Source organism: Macaca fascicularis, chromosome 1 (assembly GCF_037993035.2).
Source record: "Macaca fascicularis isolate 582-1 chromosome 1, T2T-MFA8v1.1".
NCBI classification, from domain to species: Eukaryota; Metazoa; Chordata; class Mammalia; order Primates; family Cercopithecidae; genus Macaca; species Macaca fascicularis.
The window spans coordinates 200,781,762-200,805,997 of NC_088375.1; the positions used below are offsets into that span (position 1 = coordinate 200,781,762).

The window sequence follows — 24,236 nt, forward strand, 5'->3', positions numbered from 1 at the left end:
CACTGATTTTCTCCTTCAGCTACGAGCCCAAGAACAAGAATGTGTGCCAAACAACCTTGGTTGATACAAGCTAAGACTGCTTGGGTGTAGTGTAAGTAAGGTGGCCATATACACTCATCCCATGGTATCCTCAGAGGATTGGTTCCAAGTTCACCCTCCCTCCCCTGCCCTGTGGATACCAAAATCTGAGCATGCTCAAGTCCCCGATATAAAATGACATATAAAGATGCTCAACTCTCTGATATAAAATGGTATTTGAGGGCTGGGTGCAGTGGCTTACGCCTGTACTCCCAGCTCTTTGGGAAATGGAAACGGGTGGATCACACGAGTTGGGGAGTTCGAGACCAGCCTGGCCAACATGGTGAAACCCTGTCTCTACTAAAAATACAAAAATTAACCAGGTGTGGTGGCGCACATACCAGTAATCCCAGCTACTTGGGAGGCTGAGGTAGGAGAAACACTTGAACCTAGGAGGCAGAGATTGCAGTGAGCCAAGATCATGCCACTGCACTCCACCCTGGGCAATAAAGTGAGACTCTGTCTCTAATAAAATAAAATGGCATATGAGGATGCTCTAGTCCCTGATACACAATGACATATAAAGATGTTCAAGTCCCTGATATAAAAAGGGATATGAGGATGCTCAAGTCCCTGATATAAAATGGCATAGTATTTGCACGCAGCTTATGCACATGCTTCTGTATCCTTTAATCTCTAGATTACTAACAATGTCTAATAATGTACTATGTAAATAGTTATTATACTATATTATCTTTTATTCGCATTATTTTTTGTTGTTGTATTTTTTTTAATTGTTTCCTTCTTCAAGTATTTTCCATCCAAGCTGGTTGAATCTGTGGATGTGGAACCCGTGGATACAGAGGGCTGACTGTAATTTGTTGTCCAAACCAGGACACTTGAGAGTGAAAAGAGATGCCATTAATATTATTCTGAAACAGAAGACCTAAATTGGGACTGTCCCAAATAATCTAGGATATATGTCATCCAACTTCAAAGGAAGTCACAGGAAGGAGGTGGGAAACAAGGACTGTGACATCATCTTCTCCTGGGAGCCCAAGCACTTAACCAGCCACTACTAGCAAAGAGACTCTGCAATAAAGAGCACAGTGTGAACTGGAATTCAGACAGCGGAAAGTTAGGACTAAATATACATATATGTGTTTGTGGAGGTGTGCACATGCATGCACATGAACCAAGGGGTAGATCTGATGTGACCACAATGAAAAAAATAACCAACAAGATGACAAGTTGACAGTGCCCTTCCATAGCCCCAGCGAAGCCTCTTGCATGTAGGGAAGGGATTCAGAAGAGTCTAAAGACTCTTTGTGAAATAGACTCCCTGCCAGCCACGCCTCCTCTGTGGCCAAAACCCCTGTGGATGTCCACAGGAGAGCCAGGCCCGTTCACTGACCTGATACTGCAGGAAGGTAGAGTGATTCGTGAACACTGGTGGAGGTGGATAGTTCAGGTTGAGCCAGAGTGGCTGGTTCAGGGTTGCTGAGGTCAAGGCTGTAGCAAAGTGTGGAGTGAAAACATTCCCTGTGTACTTCGGGTTGTTCTTGTCAGCAACCGTCACAGGTGCGTTAACTGCAAGTCACAGGAGAGGTAAAGCGGGTCAGTAACGGAGGCAGGGAAAGGCCAGGACACCTTCAGCATCACAACTTCCCTGGGGATTCACAGTCTCACAGGTCAGGTCCTTTAAGCTCCAAGAGGGTTCTTCAAAGTCCTAGTACATTTCCAACTATAGGTAAACATCATTAGTTCACACCTTGCCAATTTGGAAGGTATGAAAATCCCAGAAGGTCTGGCTTGGAGCTTTTCTTTCCATCATTCACTAGTAAAGAAGGCAGTTTAGCAAGGGAATACAATAAGCCAGATTGCTAGGGCTATATTTCACCTACTTACAAAATGAAATTCTTTCAACTGCTTTGGAAAAATCCAACTTTATGTGAACCACTGCTATGCCATTGGAATTCATCCTTATCAAATGATTAAAGCAGCCCTCCCTAAGGACATATATTTGGCAACACTAAGAAACTTTCACAGGTTGTTGTATCTATATGGGAATTAAAAAATATATATTTCAAAACATTAAATAATTCAGCATGCAGTGAATCAAAATTGGTTTAAATGAATGAAGTTAGGCTGAGTTGTTTCAAGATAAGAATCCTGGCTTCTTCCTTTCTACAAGATGTTGTAGGGGGTTATAAAACCAGAAATGGGTCCTCAGTTTCCCCCTTATTGGCATCCTTTTGGGAAAAGAGGTTTGACGAGAACACTTATAGGAAGAGAAAGCAGGAACATAATCTCAATGCAGAAGTAATCTACAGCAAGGATTTTTTGTTTTGGCTTGGGCAATTTGAGAGGATATAATACATGCTGGGTCAGGGCTATATTCAGAAGTGACCATTAATAATGCTGATGTGACCCTCGAAAGCCAACCACATTTCTCTAGCAACTGTATTCCCAACAAGGGATATAGGGAGAAAGTTACTGCCCCCATTTTATGGGTTTAAAAACTGACACCTCTAAAAAGGCCGTAAATTGCCTATAGATAAGACAGCCACTTGGTGACAGAGCCACCCTGAAGCCTGTGAGGGTCGCTGCAACCCCCCCTCCCCTCCAATCCCTCCCTGGGTAGGTCAGCTCACGTTTCAGCTCTGGCCCATCCACTTCTACTTTGTTTCGAAGTCTCGGCTGCCCACTTGGGTTCTTGGTGGCCCCAAGGAACTCATAGAGCAAGTTCTTCTCGGCTGGACATGCAGGTTTCTTGGGCAGCAGGGTCAGTGATGCGGTGCCCACTGGGTCACAGCAACCCTCCTCACCACAGGTGTCCTTCTGGCTCTGGGGCCACTGACTGAGAAAGAGGCTCTCTTGACCCTTTGTTGGCTCCTTGGTGCCAGGGCTCCATTCTATAGCAGGAGAGAAACTGAGTCAATGCCTCCGGAAGGCCAAGTGCTGGATGCCAGAAGCACCTTTCTGTGGACTAAATGATGAATCCTCTGGAGCACACACCTAAGGCTTGGACCACTCTGGGGGACTCTGTTTCGGCCAAATACAATCCCAATCTCTCCCTGAAACCCTCCCTGGCCCCCGCCCATTCTGATCCCCCAATCTCATGCATCCATCAATCCATCCATCTGTTCATTCATCCACCCATCTGTCCATCATCTTTGCCTTTCTTCCTTCTATCCATCTACTTATTCATCCACCATCTGTCCATCCATTTGACTGTCTATCCATCTTTATCTTCCTACCTTCCTTCCATCCATCCACTCCTTTATCCTTCCTTCTATCATTCCTTTATTTGAATTACCTTTCTTTTCTTTCCTCTCCTTCCACCCTTCCTTCCTTCCACCCTTCCTTCACTCCAACCATCCATAGTGCCAGGCTGAGAATACAAGGATATTGTGGACACAGTTCCTGCTTTCAGTGAGCACATGGCTTAGTGAGGGAGTCACACATTCCTACAAAACATGTGGTCTGAGCCACACACTTTGGTCTCTCATCCTGAATTCTACTTTCGTTTTATTACTCACAGGTGATTCAGCTCACTTCTCAGTGCCAGGCCTTGACCTGAGTGCTGGGGACACAGTTGTGAGTCAGAGCCAGACTGTGCCCTGCAGGAGCTCATAACAAGGAAAAAAAGAGACACATTCCCAGAAATAGCCCCAGGACAAGGCAGATGAACACCACGAGGTGGCAGAGGGAAGAAACGGAGAACAGGGTGGCTGAGACTGCTTCTGTCTGAGAAGGTTCCTTCCAGAAGGAAGTAAGGTTGCAGCAAGGCCTTATATCCAGGGGTACTGGGGAGGAAGGCATGACAGGCATGGATAACTGTGGGCAAAGGCCTGGAAGCATCAAGGAGACATTGTGAGTCATTGGATATGACTGGAGTGTGGAGCAGGGACAAGATTGGTGGCAGACCCAGGTCTCTCACTAAAGAGACTGAGCATTTATTCTCCCAATGCAGACATACTTAGGGGACCATCACAGGGTCCTCCACAGTAGTGGTGGGAAACCTGGCCACCCACTGGATGGCTATGCACTGCACTGCCCAACAGCAGGCACCGGGATCTCTCTGGATGCCAGAAAGGACCTGTGCCTTAGTGTTACCTGTTGATAATAATAGACCTGATCCCACCAGCTTTTGGCCCCCTAGCCCAGAAGCTTGGGGGCTGAACTTGGGGGTGAAGGCTGTCTTCCTAGCCCCATTCCAGCAAAGGAAAGAGCTGCTCTAGCCTGAGCCAATTTAGGAGGAAACAACATTTTTAGCAAAACATTCCTAGAGTCTTTTCCAGGAGTTCCCCCGGTTGCTGAATTCAGCCCCTAGCCAGTGAGCTGAAATAACAGTACCCACTAGTAATAGCCCTTTCCCCAGAGACATACACACCTGCAGCTTCCCACTCATATTTACAGGTGCCTTAGACATCTACAAAGCTCCCTCTTCCAAGGTCTGGACCCACAGACACATACACATTCCTATCTGTTGTTCCTTTGACTTAGTGACATGTACACAACTACACACGTGACAGACACATGCACAAATGTGTACACAGACATGCTTAGATACACCACTCCTGCATTTTCTCTAAGAAATACACTCAAACCTTCAAAACTCCTTTTGGCATACTTTTGCCCACACATTCGTACACACAGACATGCGCAAGTGGTGGGTGGGGTGGGTGGGACAGAACTACCTCCAATCCAGCAGCCCCATCCAACAGGGAGGTATCTATGGGTCCCTCCTGGAGAATAGGTAGGAAGAAGGTCTCCCCTCTGGGAAGAGCTCAACCATCTCTCTCCTACAGCTCCTCATCCTAAAGCCCTCTGGCTCCTAGAAACCTGTCCAGGACCCAGAGTTCAGCTTGCTATCCACAGCTCTGATTCCTTGGCCTTCCTGCAGTGCTCCAGGACACAGAATGTTCAGGATGACTTTGCTCTTATTTTCTCAGGTAGATGAATTTGGACCCTCCCGATACAGGTGTATCTCAGTTATCCATCCATGCTCATAGCCCAGAAGGAATTGTTCTTTTGGCTAACATGAGTATGATCACTCTCTTAGTGACTGCTGACTCTAGGCAATGGCCATGGCCATCAGCCTACCTTCTTGGAACCATATAGTCTGACTGGTTAGATTAGAACAACACACAGAATCCTGGGCATAAAGTAGGAGAAGATTGGGAGGTGGCTGGCTTTCCTGGGAAGAATGTGAGCTCCTCAGTAAAGTAAGTCCCAGGAAACAGATCCCAGAGTCAACAGTCTGCACTGTGTCTGGATAATTTACACATATCCCCCCTACCCCAGAGAGGGAGGACCAGGCCTCATGTCCAGAAAAGGTGCCTCCATGAGATAGATGCCAAATGACCCCAGCTACTAATCAAATTTCTCTTCTATACATCTTGGCATCCCCATGCTTCAGTTTTGCCCTGAACCCAGCTGGGGTAAACACTTCCTTCAGTGTATTCTGGATACCTGTTTGATTCCAAAGTTAAGCCAGTTACTACATGGTGCCTATTTCTCTTCTCAAAGTATGTTGAGATCAGGGACTCTGGGTTTGCTTACAAAAGCTGTGCCCTGCACAGGGGCACCCAGCAAAAGAAGCCTGTGGAGGTTGGAAACAGCCTCTCCCTCGGGGCTGTGCCCACCAGAGAGGCTGCTTTGTCCTGCTTTGCACAAAGATGCTTTATGTACATGCTGCAGCCCTGATTGGCTTCCTGGGAAGGACCTCCTCCTTGCAGGCCCACTCTACCCCAGTTCCAGCTCCACTTACCCATCAAGTGGTGCCTCTCCACAGCAGGGTCAGCCTCGGGCTTGGAACAGATCTTGGCAAACACTGGGAGCTGCCTCTTCTGAGCAGGGAGCTCAGGGAGCTTGTCAGGGGGTGCAGGAGGAGGTGGGGGAGGCAGCAGCAGAAATGGGCTCAGCCCTGTGGGCTCCTTGGCTTCAGGGCCTCCGAACAGGTTGTCCTGTAGGAAGTCCTTGGTGACTCTTGTCTCGTTCAGCACCCTCTTGTTGTCGGGGGCCTTGGATGTCTCAATGGACTTCAGTGGGAACTGGGACAGAAGCTTGCTGACCTCCAAGTTGGAGTCACCCAGGATGTGGCCCCTGTCCTCTGTCCCCTTGCTGCTCTTGACCTTGGCGGCACGCAGAATGTCTGTGACAGTAGACGTGGCAGAATCACAGTCCTGCCTGCTGCTGATAATGGGCATGGCCACCTTCTGCTTCAGAAGCTTGTCTCCGACAATCATGGAGGCTCTGGGGCGCTCATTACTGCCTGCCACTAGAGGAGGGGTAAGAATGCAGGAAGCCAGCTCTCTGGTCCCCTCAGGAGAGCTGCCTGATGCCTCCAGCTCCCCAGAACTCTCTTCGACCAAGATCGAGTGCTCTTTAGTGAGGCTCAGGAACTCCTGTTCCACCAACAAGGAGATCTCATCTTTGCCACTGCTGAGCTCCAGAGCTCTGGAAAATGGGTCAGAGAGACAGACGGTGTTAGTGCCAGCTCACCAAGGCATGGCTCTGCAGAAGGACATAGGCCCCAGAAAACGGAGATGGATGCATAACATGACAAAAACACACTTCCAGGTAAGAGAACCCAGCGCACACAGTGGACCCCTAGAGGGTCCTATACCACAGTGGTGGGATGCAGTACTGAGAGCATGGTTTTGAAAAATGGGGAAACCTGGATCCTCTCCCAACAACCTTGCTGAGTGAGCTGGGGCAAGTCACAGCCTCACTGAGCCTTAATTCTAGTCCATTCCTCCTTGTTCTTCAAGCTCAGGACCTGAAGCAATGAAAGACCAGAGAAGGGGTTCACTGGGAAATTTTACCCAGCAGCCAAGGTGTCAGGAGCAAGCCAACAGCTCTAAGTGCAGAGTCTAGGGTGCTGGGGCTGAGCCCTGGGAAGCCCACAGGAGCGTAGCGCAGCCCCCATCACCTCACTGCAGAATGGTGGAGTGGATAGCCTGAGCTTACACCCTGACCCAGTCACTTCCCATCGGTATGACCCTGGGGAGATTGTTCAGCATCTTGGTATTCTGTCTCCTCCTCTCATTACTAGGAGTATCATAGAGGTGCAAAGCACTTTGAATGGTGTCTGGCATAGAGTAAGGGCGATTCAAAGGTCAGCTGTCATGTTTACACCACTGTCAACCTTGGTTGGTCCCCGCCCCTGGATCTCATACAGTAGTGTCTTGGATACTCATGTTCACTCTGGCATGGCCTCTGACCCAATCACAGCCTGTGGACTGGGTCTCACTTCATGGGCAGCACCAGCAGTTGGGAGATCCCTGCACTGATTCACTGGGGTCTTCCTGAAACTAAATATTGGCCTCAACCTGCACCTTGGACCCTGGGTCCTCCACTACACCCTTGCTGGTCAGCACCTGTCTGATAGCACCTGATGGTCTCCTGGATCCTAGGCTCCTCATTGCCACTTCTCTCCAGGTGTAGAAAGGATTGCAATCCTACTGGCCTGGCTGGTGGTCCCTGATAGCACCTGATGGTCTCCTGGATCCTAGGCTCCTCATTGCCACTTCTCTCCAGGTGTAGAAAGGATTGCAATCCTACTGGCCTGGCTGAAGGCCCCGCACAGGCACCTTCCTTCCTAGTGCTCCCAGGAGGTCAAGAGCCACCAACCTAGAACCATCTGCTGTCCTCACTCAAGGGGCTCCTATGAGAGGTGGATGATGTGGCCCACACCAAGTATTCTGGAAACGGCTCGGCCTTCTATCACGGGAGCGCTGAAGGAGAAGATGATGAAGAAGACCCAAGAGAAAAAATCGAGGAGCCCCATAGGGGAGCTCAGCTGCTGTGGCTTAGGCTTTGCAGTCTGGAGGCCCAGCACACGATCCAGCTCTGGCCAGCCTCTCAGAGGGCATGATGAGTCTCCAAAACGGTGACCATGGAATGCTTCCAGCAGGGTCCATGCCTTCCTGGTAATGCTCATTGTGTACAAGCACACACACACACATACACACAAACAGAAACAGGCAGGCACACAATTCACATGTCACCAAACACAGACCCAGGGGAGTAGTCACTGCATTTAACAGTCAATCAGAGTGGACACAGTCTACAGTCTTAGAGGCTTCCTGCTGTGCCAGACAGGAAACCTTTAGTCGCTGGGTCCTGATGAGTCCTGAGGCAAAGACTTGGCGGTTCACCGTGCTTGGGGAGCTTGGGGAAGAGCTATGTACTAAAGACATGGGAATGTACCAATAGTCCAGCAGCCAAGACAGTCGTACTTCTTGAACATTAGCCTCTCTACCCCCACATGGAACCTTACCAGGCTTGGAGGCAGAGAGTAATGCCTGCAAAAAGCAGACTCCAGACAAACAGACCTGGGTTTGAATCCAGGCACCACTGCTCTTTTCATGTCAGACCCTGGAACCTCAGTGTCTTCCCCTGTAAAACGGGTGTGGCACCTAACATCACCTGCCTCATGGGATGGTTGGGGGCATTCAGTGAGGTCACTCGTATGTGAGCTCAGCACAGTGCCGTGCACAGGAAACATTCAGTCAGTGTCGGCTGTGAGCATTAGCTAGTGTGAGCTGGTCCTGGCCGGCTCCTGGAGGGCCACTGGAGCTGTGTGTGCAGCAATGTCACTCTCTATTATTTTCTCTTTCCCTCCACTCTCTCTTCTGTCCCCTTTCCCTGACTTGTCACCTATTCCCTTCCTCTGCCTCCTTCCCATGTCTAGACTTAGGCCTATAAATAGGCCTCACTTCCCCGGCTGTGTCCCCCTGAGAACAATCAGAATAAAGGGGCTGCCAATCCGAGGTCTCAAGTTTTAGATCCCCCTCCTCTTCCTCCTCTTCACCATCCGCCTCAAAAGGAACAGGTGTCTCAAGTCACAGAAGTCAGACATTTGAAGGACTAGTTTTTGACTCCCCTCCCCAAATACTTTGCAAAGCAAGCCACACATCAATAGCTTCACTGAATTAGAAAGACACAGTACAATTATGTTAATTTTTTAAAATTGTGATAATGGTATTGTGGTTATACCTAACAACAACAAAGAGTCCTTATCTCTTAGAAATACATAGTATTTACAGAGAAAATGATGCCTGGGACTGCCTTTAAAATTAATCTAGCAGAAGGAGGAAAAAGTAATAGATGAAACAACATTGGCCATATGTTGATCATTGCTAAAGCCGGGTAATGGTTACATAGGATCATAACACACTAGTCATTCTATTTGTCTGTATTTGCTTTCTGCTTTATTGTATACAAATATTACACATACATACTCAAAGTAGCTTCTAGAAGCCCCACAGGGCCCTGAGATCCCTGTACCAAAAAACACCCCATGATAGTCCCTTCTCAGCACCTGGGAAATCACTCCTGCCCTCCCCATCCTGAAGCCAGGCTAGCAGACAGGAACTAGCAGGGGCTGAGTGTGAATCCCTGCTCTGCCTCTCAAGAGCTGCCTTCTACACCTTGTATTCCTCATCTGTCAAGATTAGACTGTGAGCATTCTGTAAGTTGTACGAAACACTTAGCACAAGCCGGGTACATAGTGGGCCCTCGAGAAATGCTCACAGCATAATTATTATAATGTAATTATCAATGTTTAGATCTTAGTTATGATGCATCCATATGTGCCTCTGCACAACTTCTCCTCACAGGCATCCAGATCAACGAAGAAAGCATCTTCCCCATTCGTTCCCACACTGCAGCCTTTGTGGTGTTTAAGGAAACATTCATGTTCCCCCCCGCCCCCCCACCGCAGCTGCAACCACCTTCTTCTCTCCATTCTGAACTCACAGTGGCTTTCAGGCAATATGGCTTCCAGACCTGACCACTCCAGGCCATTCTCCTCTACATACCGCAGAAACCAATGAGACTCTTAGAAAGCTGGCATTGGTGTGCCGAGAACATAGGGGCCCACCCCGGCTGCAAGCCCTGCCAAGTGCCCTTGAAAGGTTGCCATAGGAGATCCATTCTTCTCTTTCCAACCAAATTCATATTTCCCGTGCATTTGTCGTGAATCTACTACGGGCCAGACAGGAAGCCAGTCATCCACATATGTGTTCATATTTAATCCTCCCCACATGCCTGGGCAGTAGCCAGAATCATCCCCACTTTACAGATGGGAAGAATGACCCTGAAAGGCTAAGGGCCTTTCCACTAGGAGGCAAGAAAGTGATGTAGGGACTTGGCTGGGTCCAGCTGCCTCCACTAATTCCTCCCCACCCCCAGCCTGGGCTTCCTTTCAGGAGATTGTTATCTAGCAAGGTCTCCCTGATCCCTGGCTGGGCTTTCTTCCCCAATCTGAATGTAATCAGGAATATTGCTGGTTTCGTCCCATCACTCCAGCCTGTGGAGGATCATCACAGTGAATCTTGAGCCTGTCATCCGTGGTATTAGCTGTCCCTGACAGCTCCATGTCAGCTGCATGTCTGATGAGCACATCTTCTGAGTCTTCTGCCAATTTACAAATAGAAATGTTGAACAGGACAGAGTCTGGGGCAGAGCCTCAGGGACACTACGGGAGAGTCTCCTCCCAGCCTGACAGTAATCCTGGATCAACATTTTGGGGGAATAAATCAAGCCCATCACTGTCATACCATCTCCATTCCCTCCCAAGAGCATTTATCAAACCCTTCGCTGCCATCGAGATTCACCATATAGTTAAAAGTCCCTGATTCAGGGTCTTCTCCCACCACGCCCCTCCACTTCAAGAAAACAAGATCTGCTTGTTCTTATTTATTCTAGAAAACTGCGTGCCTGCAGAGCTAGGACATTCTCAGAACTCAGATCAAACCATTCCCCTGCTGAAAATCCTCCTGTGGATTCTCGTTACACACAGGATAAAATCCAAACTCCTTTATGATGCCCAGAGCACTACACAAATTGGCCACATCTCCTCCCTCTTCCAGGCATGTTGGGCTTTTATCTACCCCTTGAAATGCTAAGTTCAGTCCAGCCCAAGGGCCTTTGCACTTCCTTTGGAATGCTTCTCCCTGCAACCCCCCAGGGTCCCTTGACTAGCTCCTCCTCATCATTCAGGCCTCAGTTCCAGTCTCAAAGTAGCCTTTCCTGACTGTTATTTGAAAGGGCCCCTCCCCAGCCTTACTCCGTCAATCTGTTTATTTTCTTCACGGCATTGATTACCATCATCTATTTTAATAGTATCTTTTTTGTGTCTTTACTCCACAAGGGCAGGAACTTTATCTTGTTCACCACAGAGGCCTCCAAACCTAGAATAGTGTTTGGCACATAACTCCAGCTCAGTCGGGGTTTGTTGAACAAAGGACTGAACTAGCTCACTTGCCTTTACCCATGCCAAGACCTCTAAGAGCTGATTGTAACCTGTCTGGCTTTGGTTCCATTTGCTGGCCTTCCATCTCACATCCCATCTCTGGCCTGGCATCCCTGTGAACTGATCAGATGGCACTAACCATCCTGTTTGACCTGGTCCTAAGACCTCCCAAACTCCGCAAGGCAGTCCCATGGCAGACCCCACATAGAACCCGCACTGACCTTGAGTAATCACCTTGGGGCTCACAGAAAGATTTTGTGGGCACCCCACCGCTTTGCTAGGTTCACGGTTAGACCTGCTCACCCCCATTCCCTGCAATCTACCTTTTTTCCCCCAAGTTTTGCTAGTCCTGGCATCTCTCCCGTGCTGTTTGCTTTCTCTTTGGGGTGGGTAAAAGCCACCGAATCTATCACAGACTCTATCACAGTGAATCATTCAGGGAGGTTAACCCAGCTCCTGGGCTCCTGACAAAGAAAGCAAGTCAGAATCAGTTCTGCGGCTCCAGCTCCACGCGGTGCCACCTCTGCTTTGCCCACCTCCAGAAATGATAGTTGTCCAATGGTAGCTCCATATTTGGATGCTGTGCATTATTTCTGCATTTGCGGTGTACAGAGTCATACAAAAATAAAGGCTATTGACTGGTTGGCACCCCTTCCCAGAATAATGACTAAGCAAGCATGCTGTTAGCTCCTCAACAGCAGTTCTGTGTACATGATAACACAGAGCAAAGATGAAAACTGCTATTCATCTGAGCCAAACAACAGAAAAATGCAAGCAGAAAATTGTTACTGTTGGAGGAGGATACCAAAACAAATATTTTCTTCCAGCTATGAAATTTTAGACTAATGACAAACACAGTACCCAAGGCAACCTGGCTGATTAGAGTGAAGTGGAGGACTCTGGGGTCAGGCACAGACCTGGGCTTGAATTGTGGTCCATCTGCAGACTGACCTCATGGCTTTGGGTGAGTTTCTGCCATTATGTGTCTATGTGGGTGGAGCAGCACAGCATACTAGTTAAGAGGTCAGTCCCCGGAGGGAGGTGGAAACTAGATTCAAATCCCCACCGTTTAATGGGGGTGGAGGGGAGGGCTGTCCTAAAGGAAGCTACCTAATATGTCAAGGCCTCAAGTCCTATTTCACAAAATAATAAGAAGGGTTAATTATTTATTTAGTACTAACTAACAAGCCAGGCACTGTGCTAAGCACTTTACAAGCAAAACTCTCATTTTATTCCCCCCAACAGGCCCAGTGGGGTAGTGTAGTAGACTAATTATAGTAATGGCCCCCATTTTATCACAACCTCCTGTATGCTTACTCTTTGGTAGTTCCCTCTCATCCTAATTTGTAAGACATAGATACCTGAAAAGTGTTTGGGAATTAGGGCTTAGATTCTTATTTCTCTTGGGACTTGGAACCTCCATGTGAAACGAGCCCAGGATAACACGTCACACAGAGCAAAACTCCAAGTTACATCAGCCAACCCAGACCTAACTAAGTGCAGATGCATGAGTGAGCATGAGCCAAGTTCAGCCAAGTCCAGCCCACAGCGGAAGAACCCCCCAGCTGAACCCAACCCAAATTGCCAAACTATAGAAATGAGAACTAAATAAGTAATAGTTTTCAACCACTGAGCTTTGGGGTGGTTTGTTATATATCAAAAGCTTCCTGTCACAGATAGGTACAGTCATCTCAATTTTCAAAATGAAGAAGCCAAAGGACAGAGAAGTTAAGTAATTTTCCTGTGGTCACGGACTTACTAAGGGACAAAGCCAGTGGTCTGAGGCAATCTTGCTCTGATGCCGCTCTCTTAACCACTAGCTATGTTGCTCTGAAAACCAACAGTGAAATGCTGTGTGTGAGAATACTAGTAATAGGTACCTAAGTTAGGAGAGCAGAATAGGCTTCTTTGCACATTTGTCTTTTAAGCTGCAGCCTAAAGGAGAATAAGGACTTAGCCAGATAACGAATGCAAGGAAGAGCTTGTCAGACACAGGGAACAGCATGTGCAAAGACCATAAGGAGGGAAAGAGCTTGCTGCATCGTTGGGAATGATGTTCAAGTGGGTGGGGCACATGAATGGAGGTGGAGGGGAGAAGTTAGAGGTAAAGCAGGAGTTAGAATCTGCCAGGCCTCGGAGGTGATGCTAAGGAATTTTGTTCTAAAGGTACAGGGAAACCACTGGAGAGATTTAGGCAGGGAGATGTTAGGCTCTGGTTTCCATGGGTGAGGGTTATTTCTCCCAAGACAATCTAGAGGAGTGACAGGAGGGGACTGGGGCCTGAACCAGTATTTGCGAGGAGTTTGCTAGGTACTGGGTTTTACAGGTGGCACTTGTCGCCACCACAACCATGAGGGATACAGAGCACCTTCCTTCCCAATTGAGAAAGAGGAAATTGAAGCTCAGGAAGGTTAAATGATGTATTCAAGTTGACCCTAGAGAATAAGTGTTGGGGTGGAATTGGGCCCCAGGTCCATGTGACTTCCAAATCTCCCCTCTTACCCCTGCCCTCCACTTCCCCTAACAGTGGAAGGAGAAAGAGCAAGGGCTTTGCAGTCAGGAGACCTGGATTCAAAGCCCAACTCTGTCCTTTCTGAAGGGTGACCTTCTACAATTCACTTCCCTTCTCTGAGCCTCAGTTTCAGGCAGGGCCAGAGGCCAGGAGCCAGCCAGGAGCCAGCCAAGAGCCAGGAGGATGAGGCAGCAGAAGGCAGAACTCAGTGGACAGGCAGGTGTCCAGCATGGGGAGGGCACCAAAGGTCCCAGGCTAGGAGAGGCCCCTTATCCTGTAAGCAGTGGTTCTGATGTTCAACCTAGCATCTTCCCCAGTGGAGCTCCACCCTGGCTCAGGCCAAGGCCGGCGGGCACTTCTGAGTCTACCTGTCTGCATAGGGATCAGAGACCCATGTTCTCTGACAGAGACCTATTTCTCTGGTGCATGTCACAACACCCAGTGTGGCTCCTGCCCAGTGTGGAGGTAAGGGATGTGGCCACTTCTGCCAAGCTGCCTGTGTCTTCCTTCATTTTCCTCCTCCTCCAGATCCAGGATTCACTGAATTGCCCAGGTACCCTCTCCCCACATACACACCATAGTCACACACACACACACACACACACACAAACACACACACATGCACACACACACTCAGGCACATATACACCCATGCACCACACACCAGTCATGCACACACACTATACACACATACACCCATTCACACATGCACACACGTACCACAGCCATGCCCACATATCACAGCCATGCACACAAATATACCACAGCCATGTACAAACACCCATGCACATATATACACATGTACACATGTACACACAGTCATGCACACACATCCATCTGCACACATCCTGCACACATGGACACACACTCATACACACGCACACATCCATGCATACACATGCACACTATGCACACACCCACGTACACATACACACCACACCCATGCACATACACACACAAACACACAAACCACCATAGCCTTCCTGCTTGGAAAACCAGCAGGAAGGAAAGAAAACAGGGAAGGAAGGTGGATTCTACCTCTCTCACCATCTGGGGGGGTCTAGGCTGACTTCTTTCAGCTTAGGGGTAAGGAACAATTGAGAGAAACTGCAGATTCATTCAGTTGCTGTGCCAGGGCTTGTGAACCCATGTCCCAAAGGTACATGGAAACTCCTTAAGCTCTGTCTCCTGGGACTTTCCTGATAGGAGGCAGGGGACTGAGCGGAGGGCTGGAGAAAGCTTTGGCCTCCCCATCCCCAGCCCTCCTCCACCCTCCAGGCTGCAGTGAGGATTAAGTGAGATGATGAATGTGAAAGCACTCGGTAAATTGTAAGGAGTGCTATGCAAATGTTAGCAGCTCTGACTGAGACAGCCTGGTGTGGGAGAGCCAAGACTGGCTGCAGGCTTTGGAGTCCCGCTGGCCCTGATTCACAGCCAGGAGCCTGGGTTACTAAAGGTATAAAATTGGGGAAATCACGGAGACCTCGGTCTCTTCATCTGCAAAGTGGGGATGGTGATACCCAAAGTTAAAGGAGGCAACACTGTGAAATCTCTCAGCTCCCTTAATGCCAAGCCTGGACTTCATTTCATCTAATTTCTTACCAAAGGTCTTCACACATAGTAGACTCAACTTTTTTTAAATGTCCCTGGCATACACTTAGAACTCAATAAAGGTCAGTCTCCTTCCTTCTTTCCACACTTTGCTCTGAAACACCTCCTTCTCAAAGATGTGCCAGACAGTTCTCTTTCAAGCCTAAGGTTTCATCATCTTTGACCCCCTTCCAAAGTATCAGAGAAACTTTCATATACATGCATGAGTCACCTGTAGTGCTGGTTTCAAATACAGATTCCTGAGCACCCTTGGAGAAATAGCAATTCAACTGATCTAGAATGGGGCCCAGGTATCTGCATTTTGAGCAAGTATTCTTCCTCCACTTGTGGCATCCCCATTTTCCCCCCAGTCTCGCATATCACTTCTCCACCCTGGTTTTGATGCAATCGTGCACTTGCTGACACCTACCCGGTGATAATTTCCCTCTAGATGCTTTGCAATAATTTCCTGCTCATTAGGGCAGGTGAGACAGCCTTAGAAGGCATATTGTCAGGTGGAAGTGAGACACCCTGCTCCCCACAATGTCCTCCACCTGATTCTCCCTCCAGGGACCAGGTGAGTTGGGCAAGAACTAGAAGTGTTGGTTGGGGGGGCGGGGGGATTCAGTGAACTGGGGAATGAGACAGGAAATACCAGGGAATAAATACAGCAATAAAGGAGCTTCGACTGGGAGCTACAGAGTGATTCTTATTGTTCAAATTATCTTTAAAACTTTTCATTTGAATCTGTTTAATAAGGGAAGGCTTACCCTAAGGAAGAGGTGTTTTTTTTTGTTTTTTTTTTTGTTTTTTTTTTTTATTGTGACTTGGGAACTGAATTGGAAATAACGTTGCAACAAAGATATTAAAAAGGGGATTAAACCAAACCACTGGTGGCCCATCTCTGCAGGCTCCCACAACCTGCGACACAGCTCCTGAAACCATAAAATTAAATTACAAAGGGGGACACGGGAAGTGGGACATTAATCATGATTCATCTTTCTTCACCACTCATGGCTCCTGGTGCTAAGCAGACATGGAAGGGCTATTCAGAAGGGCCCGAGGTTTCCAGTAGAACTCAAGCCTTGAAGCCACATCAGACTCTTATCCCTGCTCTGCTTCCTCTGAGTTGGATGACCCCGGGCAAGTTGCTTAACCTCTCTGAGCCTCACCTTTTTCATCTGTAAAATGGGAGTAATATTAACCATTTACTGGGAAGGGTTGCTAAGAAAGTGAAATAAAGAGGAAAATTAAAATATAGAGCCTGGCACATATAAGGTGCTCAAGAAAATGTTAGTTCTGTTTTCTGCAGACTAAGGCAGAAGGAGGAAAAAACCTGCGATGTTTTGAGTTATTGATATTCTGTGCTTCCTCTGATAACCGTGACCCCTTGCTTGGATGCTGGCTACCTCTGGGTGGTGGCAGTTTTATGGCTCATTCACCATTCCCTTCCTTATTTATTCATACCCACTGCATAGCCACCAGGTGCCAGGAACTCAGCTGGGCACTGGGGAGACAAAGATGAGTAAGACACAAACCTTGCCCTTAAGAAGCCCATAGTGCAGTAGCAGAAGAGGAATTGTTGCCACAAGGCAGCACACGATATGTGCCAGGTGCCCACCACCTCATCAGAATCCCACACTGGAACTGGGCTGATAGCCCTGAGTAAGGGGCTGTGTCCTTCCCTCTGGCCAATGGTCAAGAATAGAGCTGATTTTAAACTGACTCTTCCATTCTATCATCCTCAAAAGATCCATCCCATGTAGTTTTCAGTGCTAAGGAAGCATTTGTCTCTCATGATGACCCCTTCTGCTTTCTCCTAGAAGACAACATGAGTTATGAAAACCGAATGCTATGATCTCCCTTTATGCCCTGGCTGCCAAGAATCTCAAACCAGATGCTGTCATCAGTTGAGTAGTTTCCCTTCAGCCTAAGTTTCCTAGCATATAAATCTCCTTGTCTCATATCAATCGTATCCTGTCATTTTATCCATGATAATGACATTGATGACGGTGGAATGGTGATGATGATGATGAACATCAAGTCCTTCTCTTATTCCCAGTGCTGTATGAGCTTTATATATATCATTTCATTTGCTTCTATAGTAATCCCTTGAAATAGTCATTCTGACTTTTCCCAGTTTTTCAGATGAGGAAAATAGGGCTCAGAAAGTTTGGGGAACTTGGTTACAGCTAGAAAGGGTGCTGTAACTCTAATCCACCTGTCTCCTTATTTTTTGTTATCTGGGCCACCTTAAATCACTTAGGAAAGAGGTGGAATATAGTTGTTTATTTCAATTAAAAAGAGGACCATTGAAAAAAGAGAAAGAAAAATGTTGAATGATGTGAGCAACAAATAATTCAGAGGACGACATACTTATTCTAGGTCCTTAAGGATGGCTAAGATTTAGATAGACAGAGATATATGGCAGAAGGACATTCCTGGTAGAGGAATAACATGAGCAAAGGCAAGGTGACATGCACCTGCTGGTAGCTCCTGTTGGTTTATAGAGCATGTGCAGGAGACTGGCAAGATATGCATCTAGAGATGGAGGCAGGGCCACTACAGAGACCCCTGAAAACCAGGCCCAAGGGGCCAGAGGACAGGGGGAGCCATGAGAGATATCTGAGCAGTGCTGCTGACCTGCTTCAGAAGATGAAATTGGCAAAGGCTGGAGGGCATCCTGGAGGGAAAGGCACCAAATGCAGTGAGAAGAGATGTGGTGAGGGTGGCAGAGGAGATACGAGCAGGGAGGCAAGGCGCCAAAGGCCATCATGAAGGGGGACTGCTAGGATATGTGGCAGGCTGGAGGAGGGAAGGGCCAGTGTCTGCCAGCACTAGTTCACTTGACAAACAAGAACGGGTGTGCATCAGTGTCAATGGGACTGGGGTGCTGAGACCCAGCATTGGGAAGCTCAAGAGAGGGAAAGGCTGGGTGCAGTGGCTCACGCCTGTATCCCAGCACTTTGAGAGGCCAAGGCAGATGGATCCCCGGAGATCAGGAGTCCAAGACCAGCCTGACGAATATGGTGAAACCCTGTCTCTACTAAAAATACAAAAATTAGCCAGACATGGAGATGCATGCCTATAATCCCGCTACTTGGGAGGCTGAGGCAGGAGGATTGCTTGAACCTGGGAGATGGAGGTTGCAGTGAGCCAAGATCACGCCACTGCACTCCAGCCTGGGTGACAGAGCAAGACTCTATCTAAAAAATAAAAATAAATTAAAAAATAAAATAAAATAAGGAGAGAGGGAGACATTTGCTTAAGGGTTGGGTCTCAGAGCAAAGGGTTCCAACTTGTGGCCCACGGGGTCTCTGAAATCATTCCCAAATACTGAGAGATGTGAGGATGTGTTTCAGACAAAAGGCTGCACAGAAGCTTTTTTCAGATTTTCAAAGAGGTATTGACCCCTCCAAGAGGAGAAAACACTAGCCAGGATTAGACTCCAAAGATCTTCAGAGCTGGCTTCTAGTCTGAGACATCAGCCTGAGTTTTCATGTCTGAGTCTTGTCTTTATCACTCCCATCACCAGGTTTCAAGCTTTTTAAAGAACAATGCCAAAAAAAAAAAAAAAAGGCTATGTATTCCAAGCAACTTTTCCAGAGAAGTCGGGTTTATCCAATTGTTTAAATAACAGTAGCACAAAGAGTTGTTTGTTGGGAGAGCAATTCAAGCAAGGAAGCCCAGTGGGTTCCCAAATATCACTTGCTCACCAGCATGGAGAACAGGCCAATGGAAGCCAACAGTGAAAGTTTACTAAAATAAGTGCAAAAAAGCCTTCTTCCTTCTTGCAACAAATAGCCCCAGAAAGCTGCCAATCAATAAACCACTTCTATTTTTTTAAAAATGCTTAAACAGATTTCTTTTATTTCAGTAGATTTATCTCCCTACCTGAGTCTGTCTTGGAATAATGCCCACCAAAGCCTTTCCACTCTGCAGACCAGGTTTGTTATGATGGATAAATGGGAAAGTCTTGGGTGCTGACAGAGGGCCTGGAAGCATCCAGGGAAGCCAACCACACCCAGCAAGCTCGAGCCACCTTCCCCTGGTCACTAACACAGGCTACACTTCACTCCCATGGAACTTCTCATCTTTCCCTGCACCTGCTGCTGGGCTCTTTCTTGTAGGCGGTTCTTTCTCTCTTCTCAAGACCTAGCTAAGGGACACACCTATGGAAACCTTTGCAGTTATTAATCATGACATTCCTGCTCCCAGGAGATTATACCCGCATCTTTCATCACACAGTGCAGGGGTCTCATCTGTTGCTGCTTCAGCTTGCTTCCCTGAGAGGAAGACTTCCCTAAGTACCAAGCCCGTTCCAGTGGTCAAGTACCATGTTCAGTCATGTGCGTCTCAGTGTGCTTCCATGGCACTGGCAATTCATCGTCAGAACACTTACTATATGTGTTGCGATCTACCTTTTGCAAGATGTTGAAGGTTCATAAAGGAGGTCAGAGACTGTCCCCAGCTTTTCCACCATTATATATATTTTTAAACATTTCAGTAATAGGTGCATACTAATTTTTTCTTTTTTTTTTTTGAGACGGGGTTTTGCTCTTGTTACCCAGACTGGAGTGCAATGGCACGTTCTCGGCTCACTGCAACCTCCGCCTCGTGGGTTCAATCAATTCTCCTGCCTTAGCCTTCTGAGTAGCTGGGATTACAGGCACCTGCCAACATGCCCAGCTAATTTTTGTATTTTTAGTAGAGACAGGGTTTTACCATGTTGGCTAGGCTGGTCTCAAACTCCTGACCTCAAGTAATCCACCCACCTCGGCCTCCCAAAGTGCTGGGATTACAGGCATGAGCCACCACACCCAGCAATATTTGTTGAATGTCATTGTCGTCAGATGTATCTGTGTTCATCCCACCCACTAGACTGGGAGCTCTTTGAGGAAAGGGCTTCTGTTCTACTTATCTCTGCATCCCTGGGACCCATCATACGGCCTGGTACTGAGAAGGCAATTGTGTTTGTTGAATGAATTCATGAATGAAGAATGAACAAATGTCATTCTGTAGTTAGGGCAATGGAGTCAACAGCAAATCCAAAGACCTCATTCTGAGGCTTTGAAGTTTTAGAGATTAGGGGAATGAATGAATAAGTAATCCTTGAGTAAGTGGCTTGCCACAATTCTCTAAGCCCAAACTTAAGACTAATTAGATTTTGGAGTTAAATCAGCACTAGACAGAACTATTGATTTCTCCCCCAAAACCTGTCACTCCCCATTTCTTCCCCACCTTTGTAAATGGCACACTGTCCAACCAGGGGCTTAAACTTGGAATACATAGCCTCTTTTATTGTCATTATTATTTTAAAAGCTTGAAACTTGGTGACGGGAGTAATAAAGACAAGACTCAGACATGGAACTCAGGCTGATGTCTTAGACTAGAAACTAGCTCTGGAGATCTTTGGAGTCTAATACTCTCAGCTAGTGTTTTCTCCTCTTGGAGGGGTCAACACCTCTTTGAAAATCTGAGGAAAGCTTCTGTACACCCTTTTGCCTGAAAGACATCCTCACATCTCTCAGCATTTGGCGAATGATTTCAGAGACCCCATGGGCCACAGGTTGGAATCCTTTCCACTGAAGCCCTACACTCCCCACCTTGAGTTTCCCAGTGTTGGGTCTCAACATCCCAGTCACATTGATACTGATGCATGCCGCCGTCCTTGTTTGTAGGGTGAACTAGCACATGAAACAGAGCGTGGCCTCAATGTCTCTGTTTGTGTACCCAAATCCTCAGTAGGTCCATTGGCTCATCTTAAAACACACATTGAATCCTCCACTTTTTCCATCCCTACTGCAGTCACTCCTACCCAGCCACTGCCACCATTAGGCCTCCCCTGGACTCTGACAGTATCTTCCCAGAGGCCTCCCACTTCGTCTTTCACATACTTACAAACCATCTCCACACAGAAGTTGGACAGAGATTCAAACATTAGTGAATATGTTCTTGTTACAGCCCTTCCTAAAAACCTGCAAAAGTGTTCCATAACATGTGGAATAAAATCCAAACTCCCCACAGTGATCCTCCAGGCCTCCCGAGGCCTTGCCTGTCTCTGTAATACTTATACTGTGGCCATGTCCCCACCCCTCCTGACTCCAGTCTCACTGTCCCTCTCTAGGCTCACTCCCACCTCACAGTCTTTGCATTTGCTCTTCCTTTTGTCTTTGTTTTGAGACAGGGTCTCACTCTGTCACTCAGGCTGGAGTGCAGTAGTGCAATCTTGGCTCATTGCAGCCTTGACCTCCCTGAGCTCAAGTGTTCCTCCCGCCTCACCCTCCCGAGTAGCTAGAACTAATGTGTGCCACCATGCCCAGCTAATTTTTGTATTTTTTGTAGAGATGAGGTCTTGCCACATTGCCCAGGCTGGTCTCGAACTCCCGGTCTCAAGCGTTCTGCCAGCCTCAGCCTCCCAAAGTGTTGGAATTGCAGGCCTTAGCCACCACACCTGACCATTGCTCTTCATTTTGTCCAGACATTCTTTCCAGAACTTCCTTTGACTGGCTCCTTCTTAGAACCCAGGTCTCAGCCCTGATAATCACATCTCCTCAGAGAAGCCTTCCTTGACACCTGGCCTAAAGGAGCTCTTCCTATCACTTCACTCTGCTCTATTTCCATCATCACACTTGTCACCGAAATTATCTTTTTTATTTTTATGTGTTTCTTATGGGTTTCCTCCACCTGGAATACCATTCTCTTCACATTCCGAAGTTATCAGTTTTTGTATTTACATGCTTCTTTTTTCTCCTGTACTGGAATGTGAGCTCTAGGAAGACAGAGATTAATGGAGTTCACAGCTCCATTCCCCCTAGTTTTTCACACAGTTCTAGCATATAGTAGAAGTTTAACAAATATTTGTTAACTCAATAACTGAGTGAATTAATTAATACATTCAAAATGTGTCCATAGAGTGAAAGTCGGCTTGGGGAAAAAAAGTGAGTGTAGTATTGGTCGTCATTAACAGGAAGCAGAATGCAGACAGGGAGGATCCAATCTACATGGATTGGACCACCCCGGATTACTGTACTTGACTCTCCAAGTTACACTGCCACAAGGACCAGCTGTGTGGACAGGAAACTAACCAAGTTGGCACGTGGGGAGAAACATAGAAAACCAGAGGAGATTAGCTTATAGAGACAAAAACATTCTGGAAGGAATGTTGTTGCTGTCTTGCTGTCTTTCACTATCTAAAGGGGTACTGAAAGAAAAAGGAAATAGCTTTGGCTTGGAGTACTAAGGGCAGAATCCAGATCAATGGGAATTAGCTTGATAGAGACATATTTCAGTGATAGAAAGCAAATGGTCTTTTAGGGGATTCATAGCAAGGGAAGGGGCAGCAAAGGGAAATGGTAAGCTTCCCGTCTGAGAAACTGTACAAGTGGTACAAGTGCACCATTTGGCAGAGACATTAAGGAGGGGATTCAAGCAGCAGAAGATGGCCTCAAAAATCTCTTTCAAATTTGAAATGTCTGGGTTCCTATGATATATAGGTACAGAGTTAAGAAAAATAAATTCTGGCCAAAAAGAGTTCTAGAATGCACTTACCTATCTACCCCAATAAAAGAAAACACCACCAAAACCGGGTCTACAAATTAAGCAGCAGAAACACTAGCTGAGAGGTGTCTTGTGCACCTGAAGGCATTCTAGAAACCATAAGAACAGCTTTCTGGCTTTTCACTCTGTGTGTGATCATTCAGAACATGGGACTCCCAAATATTTTGACTATTCAAAGATGCCTCAGATTCTAAGAGAGGATAGCCAACATTATTGCCTCAGGGCCAAGGTGGTCTTGGGTTTCATTTCTGAAACTCTACCACTTCCTAACTGTGGGACCTTGGGCAAAGAAATTAAACCCTCCAAACCTCAGCCACTTTATCTGTAAAAGGAATTTCACTTATAAATGGAGGGGTGGAGGTAGCAATTGAAGCCAGAATGGCACAATGTGATAATTATCAAAACTCAGTGTAGACACATAGATATTCACCATATTATTCTACGTGTTTGAAAATCTGCATAATAAAAAGTAAAAAGAGATGGAAAGTTCAAAAGAGTACCTACCTCATACAATAATTGTAGAGCTTAAAGAAATGATTACATCTGAATTGCAGGGAATTTTTACAAATCTGAATTATTACCATAGATGTTTAAATATCCCATTTAATCATTCCAACAACCCTACAAAATGTGTAGTATTAATCTCCATTTGGCAGATGAGGAAACCAAAGTTTAGATAAATTAAACCGTAACAAATTCTTCAAATGTCATGGGGCTGAAATGGAATCTGAAACCAGAGTTATCTGACTCCACCAGCACACTGCCTTTATTTTAAGAATAGCTCATTGTGTTCTATTTTGTTGACAATTAGGATATTGTTTATTCATCTAAGTCAGTGGTTTCCTATCTCTTTTCTCAATAGCAGAAACACACTTTTCAAATTCAGCCCTTCTCAGAACTCCAGTAAGTAAAACTGATAAAAGCTAAACAGCTCTGGCTGAAATGGATTTTGGGGCCCAGCAACCAGCCCACTTGACTCCACGGTACCCCTGAAGCACCTTGAGGTATATGGAGCATAGTGTGAAATCCCAGATTGAAGCCGCCAACAACAACAACAACAACAACAACAACAACAAATCCCAACCTGAAGAAGTACAAGTTAAGGGCAGCCTGATTTGTATAATGCATCTTTCATTTCACTGTCTCCCATCACATCGGATCCTCATTATCAACTCTGAGGTGGACAAGGCAGTGCATATCATCCTCAATTTGCAAATGAGGAAATAAAGGCCAAATGGAGTTAAGCAGCTGGCCAAAGGTGCACCAGTTCAATTTTCAGCCAAGTGC

The 24,236-nt window shown here is 46.9% G+C and overlaps 1 protein-coding gene across 1 annotated transcript in view; it reads right to left on the reverse strand.

Annotated features, from left to right (window-relative positions):
* Positions 1 to 24,236, reverse strand: part of C1H1orf94 (chromosome 1 C1orf94 homolog) — a 41,814-nt gene that overhangs the window by 15,373 nt on the left and 2,205 nt on the right. Inside the window, exons 2-4 of the mRNA XM_005544034.4 lie at positions 5,795 to 6,483; positions 2,673 to 2,933; positions 1,433 to 1,608 (exon numbers count right to left, since the gene is read on the reverse strand). Of these exons, the coding sequence (XP_005544091.3) occupies positions 1,433 to 1,608; positions 2,673 to 2,933; positions 5,795 to 6,483 (1,126 nt within the window). The remainder of the gene's footprint in view (positions 1 to 1,432; positions 1,609 to 2,672; positions 2,934 to 5,794; positions 6,484 to 24,236) is intronic.